The sequence below is a fragment of the Podarcis muralis genome, chromosome 3 (assembly GCF_964188315.1).
Source record: "Podarcis muralis chromosome 3, rPodMur119.hap1.1, whole genome shotgun sequence".
Taxonomy (NCBI): Eukaryota; Metazoa; Chordata; class Lepidosauria; order Squamata; family Lacertidae; genus Podarcis; species Podarcis muralis.
Genome location: NC_135657.1, coordinates 1,366,110 through 1,378,972, shown reverse-complemented (window position 1 = coordinate 1,378,972; position 12,863 = coordinate 1,366,110). Strand labels below are relative to the sequence as shown.

The following is a 12,863-nucleotide window of genomic DNA, read 5'->3' as shown; positions in this document are numbered from 1 at the left end:
TGTGTGTCGCTATCATGTTTCCTGAACAAAATTGGGCAGGCTGCCCCCAGAGTTTACCCGCCATAATAGCTTCAAGGGGAGAGTGGAGACAGGATTCCTGTAGGCCTGCTCCTAGCTTAGAAATGGAAAAACAGAATGCCTGAAAGTTCCCCACTCCTCTGCCCAAGGCTTGTGCCTGGGTCCTGTCCATTGACTTGTGCCTGGGGAAATAAACCGTTGGCAGAATTGGGTCCAAATCATTCAGTATGCAGCTGGAGACCAGGTAGGCAGACTACGCCTGGCAGAGCCAAAGGGTCCTTTTTAACCTTCCCTCTAAATCTGTTTCTTTCAGGTCCTAGAAAAAAATCCCAACACTCCCATGAGCCATAAAGAGATCCTTCAAGTTATCCAGAAAGAAGGATTGAAAGAGATCAGGTGAGTGTTGGTTGAGTCACATGGTTATGGCTGCTTTGGGAGTTTTTAGGCACCAATATTGACCTGCTACACTTTCCAGGTGTATTGTGTGTGGAGTGCCATTCAGGTAACACGGCACCCTTTCCGGGTCATATTAAATGTTTCACATACCCACCTCCCAAATACAGTGGTGCCCCGCAAGACGAAATTAATTCGTTCCGCAAGTTTTGTCGTCTAGCGAATTTTTCGTCTTGCGAATTATTATTTAGACAAAGGAAACAAAGTCGCGAGACGTTTTCGTCTTGCGAAGCAAGCCCATAGGGAAATTCGTCTTGCGAGGCAACTCGAAAACGGAAAAACCTTTCGTCTAGCGAGTTTTTTGTCTTGCGAGGCATTCGTCTTGCAAGGTACCACTGTAAGTGCACATTCAAGTATGTTTGCACTTCTCTCAGTGTGTTGATGACAATCCACAGTTCAGCCTGCCATTAGGCATGCAGGTTTATCTATTCTGTTTTGTGTGTGGATGCTCACACATGCCAGATAAACACATCAGACACAACGCACTACATAACAACACTCACACAGCAATGCAGTTGAAATAAAGAGGATAAGTCTCATCTGTTTAATGGAAACACCACTGTTTTAAATTATAACAAGCTGTAAATTATGGCAAAGCAATTATTGTTCCTATTGTACCTTGCCTTGCCAAATTCTGTTAAAGGTTGCTGCTGCACTGTAAATTTCACCTCCTGCTGTGTCTCAATCTAAAAACACTTAATTTAGTTAACTGCAGTGTCTGCCAAACATTATTTATCCTCTCTCTGTATGTTGGGCCACCTGAAATATATTTATTTCTGAGCAATTGTAATTTTAGCAGCTACTGGTAGGATTGGGATTATTATCCAATGAGTTCTCTATGTATTCACATTATTAATTTCTAAAAGCATTGGTTTTTGTTTCATTGGAAATGCATATCCAGTCATCTTGTGTAGGTCTCTTCTAGGTTGAATCTAGTTTGTATTCAAGGGCAGGAGCAATAAATGTGTCAGTGACCTGCTGCAACTAACCCACATCTCCAACAAGCTGTATCTCAGGTTCACCCACATAGCCTTGCTTGCACCTTCTATGAGAGAAGTTTCATATTTTGTAATAGCTGTAATTACCCCAGCTTGATGATATTGTACAAGATCTGGACAAGTCATTCTGCCAAAATATGTTGGCCTAGCTAATTACACTCGGGTTTTGTTCTTCCAGGTAGTTATATTCTTAGTTTCAGGCTTGGGAAATGTGGATGGTCGTTGGAAAATGTTTCTTTGCTAAATATTTAAAGAGTTCTCTCTCTCTCTCTCTCTCTCTCTCTCTCTCTCTCTCTCTCTCTCTTTCTTTCTCTCTCCCCCCCCCCCAACTCTTTTTGGATTTCAATCAATTCCAGAAGGTAAGAACTACTGTTGGTGTACAAATGCCATTGAATGCAGCTAGCGAAAATCACTGTTGATTAACTTTAAGCAGCAAGCTTGTTTTGCTCTGAGGCTTAGAAGTGTGTGTGTGTGTGTGTGTGTGTGTGTGAGTGAGACAATACTATTAAGGTTAAAGGGTTGTTTTCCTGCCTGCCTAGAGCCAGAGCTTGTGGGACGCAGCGGCCAGCTGAATGGTGTGGGAAGGGCTAGTGCATTCCTGATTAGTGCACGGAACTGCCTTTAGTCCTCCTTGACCTGAGCAGCCGTCTTGGCTTGGGCTGTGGCTTTGCTGAGCAAAAGGAGCTTAGTGCGGCTCTTCAGTCTGGATGATTTCATCTCTGATTAACATGCCAAGCTTCTCTGAGCCATCTTGTGGCTCACTCCAGAATCTCCTGAATGCTGCATTAGACCACAGGCATGCCTGCATGGGAACCACCAGCTGCGCTGCACGAGTGCCAAGCACAAGCTGCGTCTGTGGCGGAGAGCAAGTGCCTTACGCCCCGGGGTTCTCTCCCCTGCTGTGGGGCCAGCTGCATAAACTGCTGCAAGGCCCATGCTGGTTTGGGAGGTGACGTGCGCAGGCGGAAGCCCCTCTGGACGCACTCGCAGGACCGGAGGCATTTCTTGAGTGCATCTTCAGTCCCCCAAATAAGCAACGTGCGAACTTGCCTGGAATGTGATTGCCAAAAGGTTTATGCACAGGGTTGCGTTCTTTGGTTTCAGGTGCAAGGATTTGAAAGGACACAAGCTAAGCAGCAAAAATGAGTCGACCAAAGCAAATCTTTCAACTGTATTGTGGGGATGGAATTCTTCTTAAACCTACACCACTCTAGCCAGTGTTTTTCTTGTTTGATTAAGTACTTAGTCAACATTTAGCAGATCCTAAACAATAAACTGCCGTTGCATTTGTGTCATAGACTCGTAATCTGGGGAACCGGGTTCGCGTCTCCGCTCCTCCATCTGCAGCTGCTGGGTGACCTAGAAGTGTGGGCTAGTCACACTTCTCTTAATTCTGTCAGCCCCACTCACCTCACAGAGGGTTTGTTGTGGGGGAGGAAGGGAAAAGAGAATGTTAGCCGCTTTGAGACTCCTTCGGGTAGTGAGAAAGTGGGATATCAAGATCCAAACAGATCTGCTTTAATTGTGGGTGCTTGTATTAGTTGCCTGTTATCTGTTTACTAAAAACGATAAGAAAGAAAGAGCCAGTATTTTAAAACCATATAAAGAAACACATAAAAACAGCAGCAGAAAAAAGCTGGTTTATTTGAATGGAGAGTTGATAAACTGCATTAGAATCAGCTTGCACTAGTCTAAAACTGAGCCTTGGAGTCTTTCTTCTCTGTCAGATTATGGACATAAAGCACACCCTGCTGCTTGCAGCTGATCAAGAAGCCCTGTACCTCGGTCCCAGCCCAGCACACGCTTATTTAGGGCTACTAGCTATGAGGACTACTCTCTTTCTCGAGGGTCGGAAACCGCTGGAGGGGAGAGAGCTGCTCTTACGCTTGGGTCCTGTTTGTGGGCTTCTTCCCTTTGGGGCGTCCAGTGGGCCACTGAGAACAGGATGCAGAACTAGGTGGGCCCCTCTTGGCCTGACCCAGCAGGCTCCTCTTTCGTTCTTAGGACTAGAAAGGAAACAGCGGAGCAAGGAAATTCCTCCCCGTGCCCTGGGGATGCTATTCTGCTCTGAAGGCCAGAGCAAGTCTCCCTCCTGACCTCAAGCAGAAATGGGCAGGGCAGGAATGCATTGTGTGTGAGCCCTCCATGCAATATATGCCGCAATATCCTCCTTTTGGGGCTCCTCTTTGTTCAGCTGTTGGGTGCATTTGTTTGCTGTCTCCAAAGCTGCCCTCGAGTGCCTTGTGAGCTCAGTGCTGGTCAACCTGGCCTGGCTCATGGGGAGACTGGCTTCCATTTGAAGTTCATCAGCAGCTGGACAAGGCCTTGGACAGGGCAGAAACGAAGTTTGGCAGCAGCGCTCCCCTTGTGTGTGCCAGGGGGACTAACCCTGCCCTTCTCTTTTCAGTGGGACTTCTCCTCTTGCATGCCTGAATGCTATGCTGCACACCAACTCCCGTGGGGACGAGGGCATTTTCTACAAGGTCCCAGGGCGGATGGGCGTTTACACCCTGAAGGTGAGTGAGTCTCCTGCGAGGAATCGGAACTGGGCTGCCGTTGGGATCCCACGCACTGCCAGGGTACGCACCGCTCTGTGTGACTTACAACAGTCCCTCAAAGCATGGGGGCACTGTTGTCTTGTTTTTCTTTTTATTACTTGTGTTTTTATGTCATGCTTTATTCTGTGAACCGTCCTGAGATCTTGTGATCAAGGGTAATATATAAATTCAGTATAAATAATAATAATTATAATACAGTGGAACCTCGGGTTACGTACCGTCCTCCGTACGAACGCTTCAGGTTACAAGCTCCGCTAACCCGGAAGTAGGTGTTCCAGGTAGCAAACTTTGTCCCAGGATGCAAGCAGAAGTCGCACACTGGCGACTCGGCGGCAGTGGGAGGCCCTATTAGCAAAAGCGCACCTCAGGTTAAGAACGGTTTTGGGTTAAGAACGGACCTCCGGAACGAATTAAGTTCATAGGTACCACTGTAATTTTGCATCTTTGTTCCTGGTGTGGGCTTTAAACATCAGGATTATAATCATGGTATTGGCTTGCAGAAATGAATTTTTGAGCCTGGGTTTCCCCCCTCTATTGTCCTTACACTAGTTCTGCTGCTTAAAGCCAATTGCTTCGCCTTCAGCGGCTATGTGTCTAGCATGTGCATATTGGGGTAGTGCTGTCGTTAAGATTTTGATCAGGAAGGCTGCGATGGGAGAGCTTGCTAGGGCTCGAAGTTCACTGGCTAAGCAACCTTGGCCAACACACATGGGAAGTTCCCCCCACCCCACCTAGTGAACCTGCCTAAGGGGGGTTGTGACAGTGCAGCGGCATGGAGAATGGCAGGACAAAGAGAGCAAGCAAGAGCATGGCAGAGGGTGGGGGCTCTGTAATACCTGCCAGCTGTTGTGCCCTTTAAATGGGGGCAGTTCAGTATAGTACAGGTGGATTTGAGGTGGACTCTGGGGGTGGCTGCTTCTTTTAAAAGGTCTGCTCCAGGTCCTCTTACAGAGCTGAGGAGGTGCCTGGGATTGCTTCATTTACCTGAGATCTTCCTAATTAACCAGAATACCCAGCCAGATGGGCGGGGTATAAATAATAAATTATTTTAATAAATTATTATAATATATTGTGCTCGTCCCCAAAGAATGGCATAGCTTTGGGGCAGCACCTGCAGTGCCAGAGGTTGAATCTAGGACACAGCGTGGGGGGGGGGCTCTTTTTTCTCTGTTGCTTTGAAGAGGTTTGTGCCATGCGTGGGGGCAGTGATGGACAGCTTACCTTGGCTTTTGCTGTGAATCATTCCAGGAGCAAACTCGGTAACAACCTGGTTGTGACCTGCCTGAAAATCGGAAACAGATTTCTCTTTTTTGTTTGAAACCCAGTTTAGCTTGAGGGAGCTTTGGTAGCTGCAGGAGCTGTTGGGCCTGAGCTGGCAAAGCGTCCATGTGGCTTCTTGATGAGTTGCTTGGGTGCAAAGGTGCTCAGGGCGTGCGGCCTTGAGGAGTTATGCCAAGATACCGGAATGGACCCTGGCAAGAGGTCATGGAGCACACACTTTGCCTGCTGCCCCTTCCAGACTTGAATCACTCCCCTATCCATCCGAAGGGTCTTGGGAGAAGCCGCCTTCTGTGCCTGAGACCCTGGAGGGCTGCTCCGGGTGAGGGTTGGCAGCATTCAGGTGCACAAGAAGGCAATATATAGATTTATGCTGTTGCGTTGGAAAGAGAATTACTCTGTAGGAGATTCTAGAAGAGAAATACTGTGGAAACAGGCCATGAGAACCGGGTAGAGAGAAGGAGATTGGACAGGATGGACTACATAATGGGCTGGCAGCCAGGTTTTTAAAAGAACATAAAAAAGAGTGCTATCTCCATAGGAGAATGGTTTCGTCTATGTGCGCTGTGGAATCCCATTTCTTGGAAGGAGGCTGGGTGGGTGAACAGCCAGCCCTCTGTTGGGAATGCCTTGGGGCAAAAGGGAGCCTTGCTGTGGAGTGGAGTCGAGTCCCCTGGCCCTCAGGACCGTAGTCGAGACACAGTGCCAACCTGCAATTTCAGGTGCCTGGAAAAAAAGTCTTGCGCAGTTGCCACTAATTTAGAATGTGGCTTGTGTACAAGAGGAACCTCCAGGTGGATTATTATGCCCCCTGACTTTTGAGCCAGAGGATGGCGCTTGCGATATCCTGTCTTTAATTCTCTCTTTCTCTCCCCGCCCACCCACCAACCCCATGGCCCAGTCCTAGTGATTGTTGAACTGGCATAGAGATAAACGCACCAAGGTCCGCCTCTTTGTGTTTTGCCTGCAGAAGGATGTTCCAGATGGGCTGAAAGAACTCTCCGAAGGCTCGGAAGAGAGCAGTGACGTGCAGTCAGACTCCCCCAGCTCAGAGAACAGCAGCAGCAGCAGCAGCAGCGACAGGAGCAGCAACAAAGGAGGAAGGAAAAGCCGGTGGCGAAGGAAAGGTAGCTATTCCTGAAGAAACCCACCAGCTGGTTGTCCTCCCCCCGCCCCCCACCCCCAGCCTGCTTTGCCCGCCAGTTGCTGGGGCCGGTTGCTGTTGCTTGTTGCAGCCTGGTCCTCATTGCAAAAGGGGTTTCAGAGGATAACTTAGCCGAGGTCGCTTAGAGCAGTGTTTCCCAACCTTGTGCCTCCAGCTGTTTTTGGACTACAATTCCCATCATCCCTTGCCACTGGTCTTGCTAGTCAGGGATGATGGGAGTTGTAGTTCAAAAACAGCTGGAGGCACAAGGTTGGGAAACACTGGCTTAGAGTATGGCACTGGTACACAAAGAAGTTCAGGCCTGAGCTTGCTTTGGTGGCCAGTGAAGTGCTCCAAACGGAAGCCTGAAGCCGTCAAGTACCGTCTGAATATTGTCCCGAATAGAGCTTTTGTCCCTGGCCCTGACAGTCAGGAAATGGCCAAGCTCTCCCTTGCTTTGAATGGATCTTTCTGGAGGTGGGGAGACGCTGGAGTTCACTTTTGGAGAGGAATTGACTCAGTTGAATGTAGCTTTGGGGCGCTTGGGGAAGTGGAAAAGGTTGTTTGCTGTTTGTTTGGAGTTCAGAATTGCCTGCAAGGCTTCTGATTCAGAGGGCATTTCGGATTTCCGGATGTGCACAGACCCTTATTCAGGGCAGTGGAACTTACAGTCCCAGCGCAGCCCATTGATGGCTCAGTAAACCTTGACACCTTGTTGCCCACCTTCAGTTAATAAATGGGGGCTGGGGAGACATGCTGTGTCCCTGGAATGCCACAGTACATGGGCCTGCTGAGTTGCCCTCATTGTAGTGCAACTACTGCTAGAAATCCTGGACACTGAAAGAGCAGGCTGAAAGGCTTTGGGGGGGGCAGGGGGGTGGTGTTCAGTTTCCTGTACAAGGAGTTGGAGGAGCCAGTGATCACCACAACGTGTTACTGCATTGTTATTCTTCATGAGAAACACTTGCAAAATGCTCTTGCTAGTGGAGAGCACCGCTTAGTAGCTGAATAAATGATTTGTGAGCCGTGAATCATATAGCGGTATCTGCATGTGTGTTCAGCCAGGAAAGTTCGCGCAGTGACTTAGGGCAAGTACCCATCTCTTGCTCTGTTGTGTAGGAGACGGGACTTATCACACTTGGTAGACCTCCCCAGGTCAAAAAAACAGCGTTGTAAGACCTCCCCATGTAGGAGAGGCAGCAAAAGGCTGCAGCAGTTGTTCCAGCGCCACTAAACCTCTGTTGCAGCAAGGGGGAGGCATGCAACAAGTTGCCAAATGAGAATTGGCTTCTACTTGCTGCTTTGATGAGGGGCAGTTCAGAGTTGTACTAGATGTGTAATCAGGGGGGAAGTTGAATAGTGCACACTTCTAGGAAATGTGGAGAGTCTCCCATGCTGAACTGTGAATCATTTCTGTAAAATCTGGTGTGGCTAATCCCTGTTGGGAATGTAACATGAGCAAACTGAGACGGGAAAAGCTTGGGAGAGCCAGATTGCAGCTGAGTCATCATCCCTCTTGGATTTTGAAATTATGTTGAGATTAGCTTCTTATCAAGCTCGTCATCTTCAAGGTTAACTGGTGCGACTGTCTGTCTGTGTTTGCTAGAAAAGATAGGAGCTTGTGAAGGTCAAGTATCGTCTGGGTTCACAACAATGAATCTGTGCTGAGCTGGTGTATCGATAGCAGTTGAGGTCTTGAAATGTGAGGCAGCAAGTCTCTGAGCCACGCTTTGTTCAAGCAACGGCAGGGTCTTCAGCAAGCCAAAAATGGGCTAAATAATAAGATAAATTTAATAAGCCCCCTCCCTCAGTAATGTAATACATTGGTTCCTCGGGTTATAAACGCTTCAGGTTACAGATGCTTCAGGTTACAGACTCCGCTAACCCAGAAATAGTACCTCGGGTTAAGAACTTTGCTTCAGGATGAGAACAGAAATCGTGCGGCAGCAGGAGGCCCCATTAGCTAAACTGGTACCTCAGGTTAAGAACAGTTTCAGGTTCAGAACGGACCTCCAGAACGAATTAAGTTCTTAACCAGAGGTACCACTATACAGAGATTACAGCACTGGTCTACCTTGCATAGTTGTTTGATCACTTTTTTGAGAGGCTGTGCTTTGCAACTCAAGGGCAATAACTGAGTGTGCATGATGTTGCTCATTCACAGTTCTTCTATGCTTCTCCTGCCTGTGACCATAACCACGTGTTGCTGCCATAGCAGAGCTGCGGTAAAGAATAAAAGTGCAGCCCTGACCTTTCCTGTAGCAAAAAGCAGCAGTTGGAAGAGGGTAGGTCCCTGCAGCTCTTGGAGGTGCCCGTTTCTACCTTGTTGTAATGAATGGTGACGATCCAGAGGAAGTCGACTGCCTAGATGCCTGCTCAGGACCATAAGAACTGGCCTAACCCTGTTCCCATGAGCTCTGTGTTTTCAGCAATGCTGCTTTTCGTCCATATGAAACGGCTCGTCAAGATGGCCCAGTGCCCTTTTGCTCACTAAGCCTCTGGGAGCAGCCGGCTTGCTTGCAAACCAGTATCTGAAGCAGTGGGTGGGTGAGGGTTAAGCAAAAGGAAGCTGGATCCTGGCGAGGCAGAGGCAGTGCTGATCTGTTTGCACTTTGAAGAGCGGGTGATTGCCCCATCTTGGCAATTGTGGAACCTGGGGCTGCTTCTGGGTGAACGGAAGGTGGCTGTGATCAGGGCCCCCTCTTCCCAGCTGAGGCCATGCTGTCCCCGTTCTCTTCCTCTTATTGCTGAGAGATCTTCCCCTGCTTATCCTATCCCCACTCCCATAGCCTTCAGGGTGTACTGCTGTCTTAAGCTTGCTGTGAGCTTGGTGTTGAAGACGGCTTTCAAGCTCTCCTGGTGCAGGGGCATCCCAGGAGGTGAGAGCTTGTGTAGCCATGGGCTGGATCCCAGGAGCTTCTTTCTCCAAATCAGGCACCTTGTTCTTGCCTTGTTAATACTCTGGACCCCAGGATACCTCCGAGGTGGCCTCCCTTGTACAGTCATACCTCGGGTTGAGGTAGCTTCAGGTTGAGCATTTTCGGGTTGCACTCCACGGCGACCCGGAAGTATAGAATCATAGAATCATAGAGTTGGAATAGTCCACAAGGGCCATCGAGTCCAACCCCCTGCCAAGCAGGAAACACCATCAGAGCACTCCTGACATATGGTTGTCAAGCCTCTGCTTAAAGACCTCCAAAGAAGGAGACTCCACCACACTCCTTGGCAGCAAATTCCACTGTCAAACAGCTCTTACTGTCAGGAAGTTCTTCCTAATGTTTAGGTGGAATCTTCTTTCTTGTAGTTTGGATCCATTGCTCCGTGTCCGCTTCTCTGGAGCAGCAGAAAACAACCTTTCTCCCTCCTCTATATGACATCCTTTTATATATTTGAACATGGCTATCATATCACCCCTTAACCTCCTCTTCTCCAGGCTAAACATGCCCAGCTCCCTTAGCCGTTCCTCATAAGGCATCGTTTCCAGGCCTTTGACCATTTTGGTTGCCCTCCTCTGGAACGGAGCGTGTTACTTCCGGGTTTCGCCACTTGCGCAGACGCTCAAAATGACGTCACGCGCATGCGCGGAAGCGGCGAATCGTGACCCACAGACGTGGGTTGCATTTGCTTCAGGATGCGAATGGGGCTCCGGAACGGATCCCGTTTGCATCCAGAGGTACCACTGTACAAGCCATTTCTGCTCTTCTGAGGTTTAGAGGTGTCCCAGAAACACGAGGTGAGGACATCATGAATAAATTGACAAAGGAAATAGCGGAATGGCTTGGAGTGAGAGAAGAAGACTTGATATTGGATATTGACAAAATTTTCAAGATGAAACCAGATGCTAAAAGACCATCTAAGGGGCCAGGGGATTGCCTAGTTTCCCTCAATTTGAGGTTGCTGAAAGATAAGATCTTACAAAAAAGAAGAATGGCAATAGATGGACATAATATATTAATATACAAGGAAAGGTAAAGGTACCCCTGCCCGTACGGGCCAGTCTTGCCAGACTCTAGGGTTGTGCACTCATCTCACTCTAGAGGCCGGGAGCCAGCGCTGTCCGCAGACTCTTCCGGGTCACATGGCCAGCGTGACAAGCTGCATCTGGCGAGCCAGCGCAGCACATGGAACGCCGTTTACCTTCCCGCTGGTAAGCGGTCCCTATTTATGTACTTGCACCCGGGGGTGCTTTCGAACTGCTAGATTGGCAGGCGCTGGGACCGAACGACGGGAGCGCACTCCACCGTGGGGATTCGAACCGCTGACCTTTCGATCGGCAATTCCTAGGCGCTGAGGCTTTAACCCACAGCGCCACCCGCGTCCCTAATATACAAGGAAATTCCTAAACAAATTCTTAAAAAACAAAATAATTACAAGATATTGACAGATGTGCTGAAATCTAAATGAATTCTGTTCAAATGGCTATTCCCTGAGGGACTGTCTTTCACATTTAAAGATAGAAGGAGGAACATAAGATCTATAGAAGCGTTAACTTTCAGGAGCAAGGCTTCTGCCACAATTCCCCCAGGCTCTCTGGGGACCACATTTCCTTTGCGGAAGTGCTGTAAAACCCTCTTAACTCTGGGTGGCCTTTTGGTGGAAGGTCTCTCCTAATTTAGTATGCTCTCCGTTGGGGTTTTTGGTCTGTTTGTGATGCTTAATCTGAGTTGCAAATCATTTTTGCGTTTGGCACCTTTTAGACGAAAGGCGAGTGAGAGGCAACTTGATAGAAGCTTATGAAACTATGCCTGGAGAAAGTGGTTAGAGAGTGTTCCTCCCTTTCTCATGAGACTCGGACTCACGGACATCCAGTGATGCTGAAAGCTGGGAAGTTCAGGACACATAAAGTAAACCTTCACACAGTGTAGTAAACCTGTGGAACTCTTTCCCACAGGAGGCAGCGATGGCCACCAACTTGGATGGCTTTGAAAGAGGATTGGACAAACTCATGGAGGTAGCGAGGGCTATTGGTGGCCACTAGCCAGGACGGCTCTGCTCTGCCTCCACAGTGAACAGAGGCTCAATTGTTCTGAACACCAGTTGCTCGAAAACACAGGAGGGGAGTTGGCTCTTGTACTTCACGGCCTAGGACCCTCGTACCTAGGGGACCGCCTCTCCCGGTATGCCCCGTGGAGGATCTTAAGGTCCATAAATAGCAATAGGGTCCCGGGCCCTAAGGAAGTCAGATTAGCCTCAACCAGAGCCAGGGTCTTCTCAACACTGGTCCCAGCCTGGTGGAACGCTCTGTCTCATGAGACCAGGGCCCCGCGGGATCTGATTTCTTTCCACAGGGCCTGTAAGACAGAGTTGTTCCGCCTGGCCTTTGGCTTGGAATCAACTTGATCTCCTCCCCCTCTTTCCTTTCTCCTTCTGTGATGGAACTCCCATTTGGGGACTTCCCTGGCTTTTTTCTGGCCCATGTAGTACCAGTTTGGATAGTTAGCCTTGATGTTTTCATCCCAAAAAAAGTTTTTGATTGGAGTTTCCACTGAAATGAGGCTGTATTTTAATGTTTTAATGTTGTATTTTAATCTTGTTTTTAAGTTGTATTTCAATCAATTGTTTTTATATTGGGTGTTTGCTGCCCTGAGCCCGGTCTTGGCTGGGTAGGGCGGGGTATAAATAAAAATTATTATTATTATTATTATTATTATTATTATTATTATTATTATTATTACTCAATTCGTGCCTGCAGGTTTCCCTTTGGGGTTTCTGGTTGGCTACTGTGAGGATGCTGGACTACCTGTGCTGGTGGTCTGATCCTGCAAACTCTTCTTATATTTTTATATGTTTCTGGTGCTCCAAAAGCTGTGCCATCCCTTTGCACAGACAGCAACTGGGCAGCCTCCACAGGAGAAAGGCCTCCAGCTGTTCCTTCCTAGCAGAGAGGCAGCAGCACACCTGAGCTGTTGGCCCGAGGGGGGTGGGGGCAGGTTGCGCTGAGAGCCACTGTGGTCACAGCTTGTTCTTTTCCAGCCGTCAAGCAAATGGTCCACCGAATGATCACGTTGGTTGCTAGTTAATCCCTGTCTTGAATTTTAGCTACTTGGTTTTTTTATTAAAAGAAACTTGTATCCTGCTCTTCATCTTATGACCCATTTAAAGGACCTAGACCAGTGGGGTTCTGTGCTAATACCCTCCAGCAGCACCATCTAAGCATACAGGTTAGCACAAAGTTTGGAAATGGGTCGCAGAGGAAAGGAGGAAGATGGATGTTCCTGGTAAGTAATTGTGTCCAACTTGATATTAAAAAACACGCACATCCCTAAGCACTGGGTGCTGGTCAAACAATATACAAAGGGTATGTTATACAGTCATACCAGTACTTAGTTTGGTGTTTATATCTTGGTGAGATCCTTGGTAGGGGCTTTAGCACCATTAACTGGTCAGTTTCCCCACCTGTGGAGCTTCAGTCTT

General features: G+C 48.3%; 1 protein-coding gene across 1 annotated transcript in view; it reads left to right on the top strand.

The window, feature by feature from the left end:
- Positions 1 to 12,863, top strand: part of ASXL2 (ASXL transcriptional regulator 2) — a 57,913-nt gene that overhangs the window by 20,239 nt on the left and 24,811 nt on the right. The window contains exons 2-5 of the mRNA XM_028725309.2: positions 332 to 414; positions 1,826 to 1,828; positions 3,877 to 3,985; positions 6,276 to 6,432. Of these exons, the coding sequence (XP_028581142.2) occupies positions 332 to 414; positions 1,826 to 1,828; positions 3,877 to 3,985; positions 6,276 to 6,432 (352 nt within the window). The remainder of the gene's footprint in view (positions 1 to 331; positions 415 to 1,825; positions 1,829 to 3,876; positions 3,986 to 6,275; positions 6,433 to 12,863) is intronic.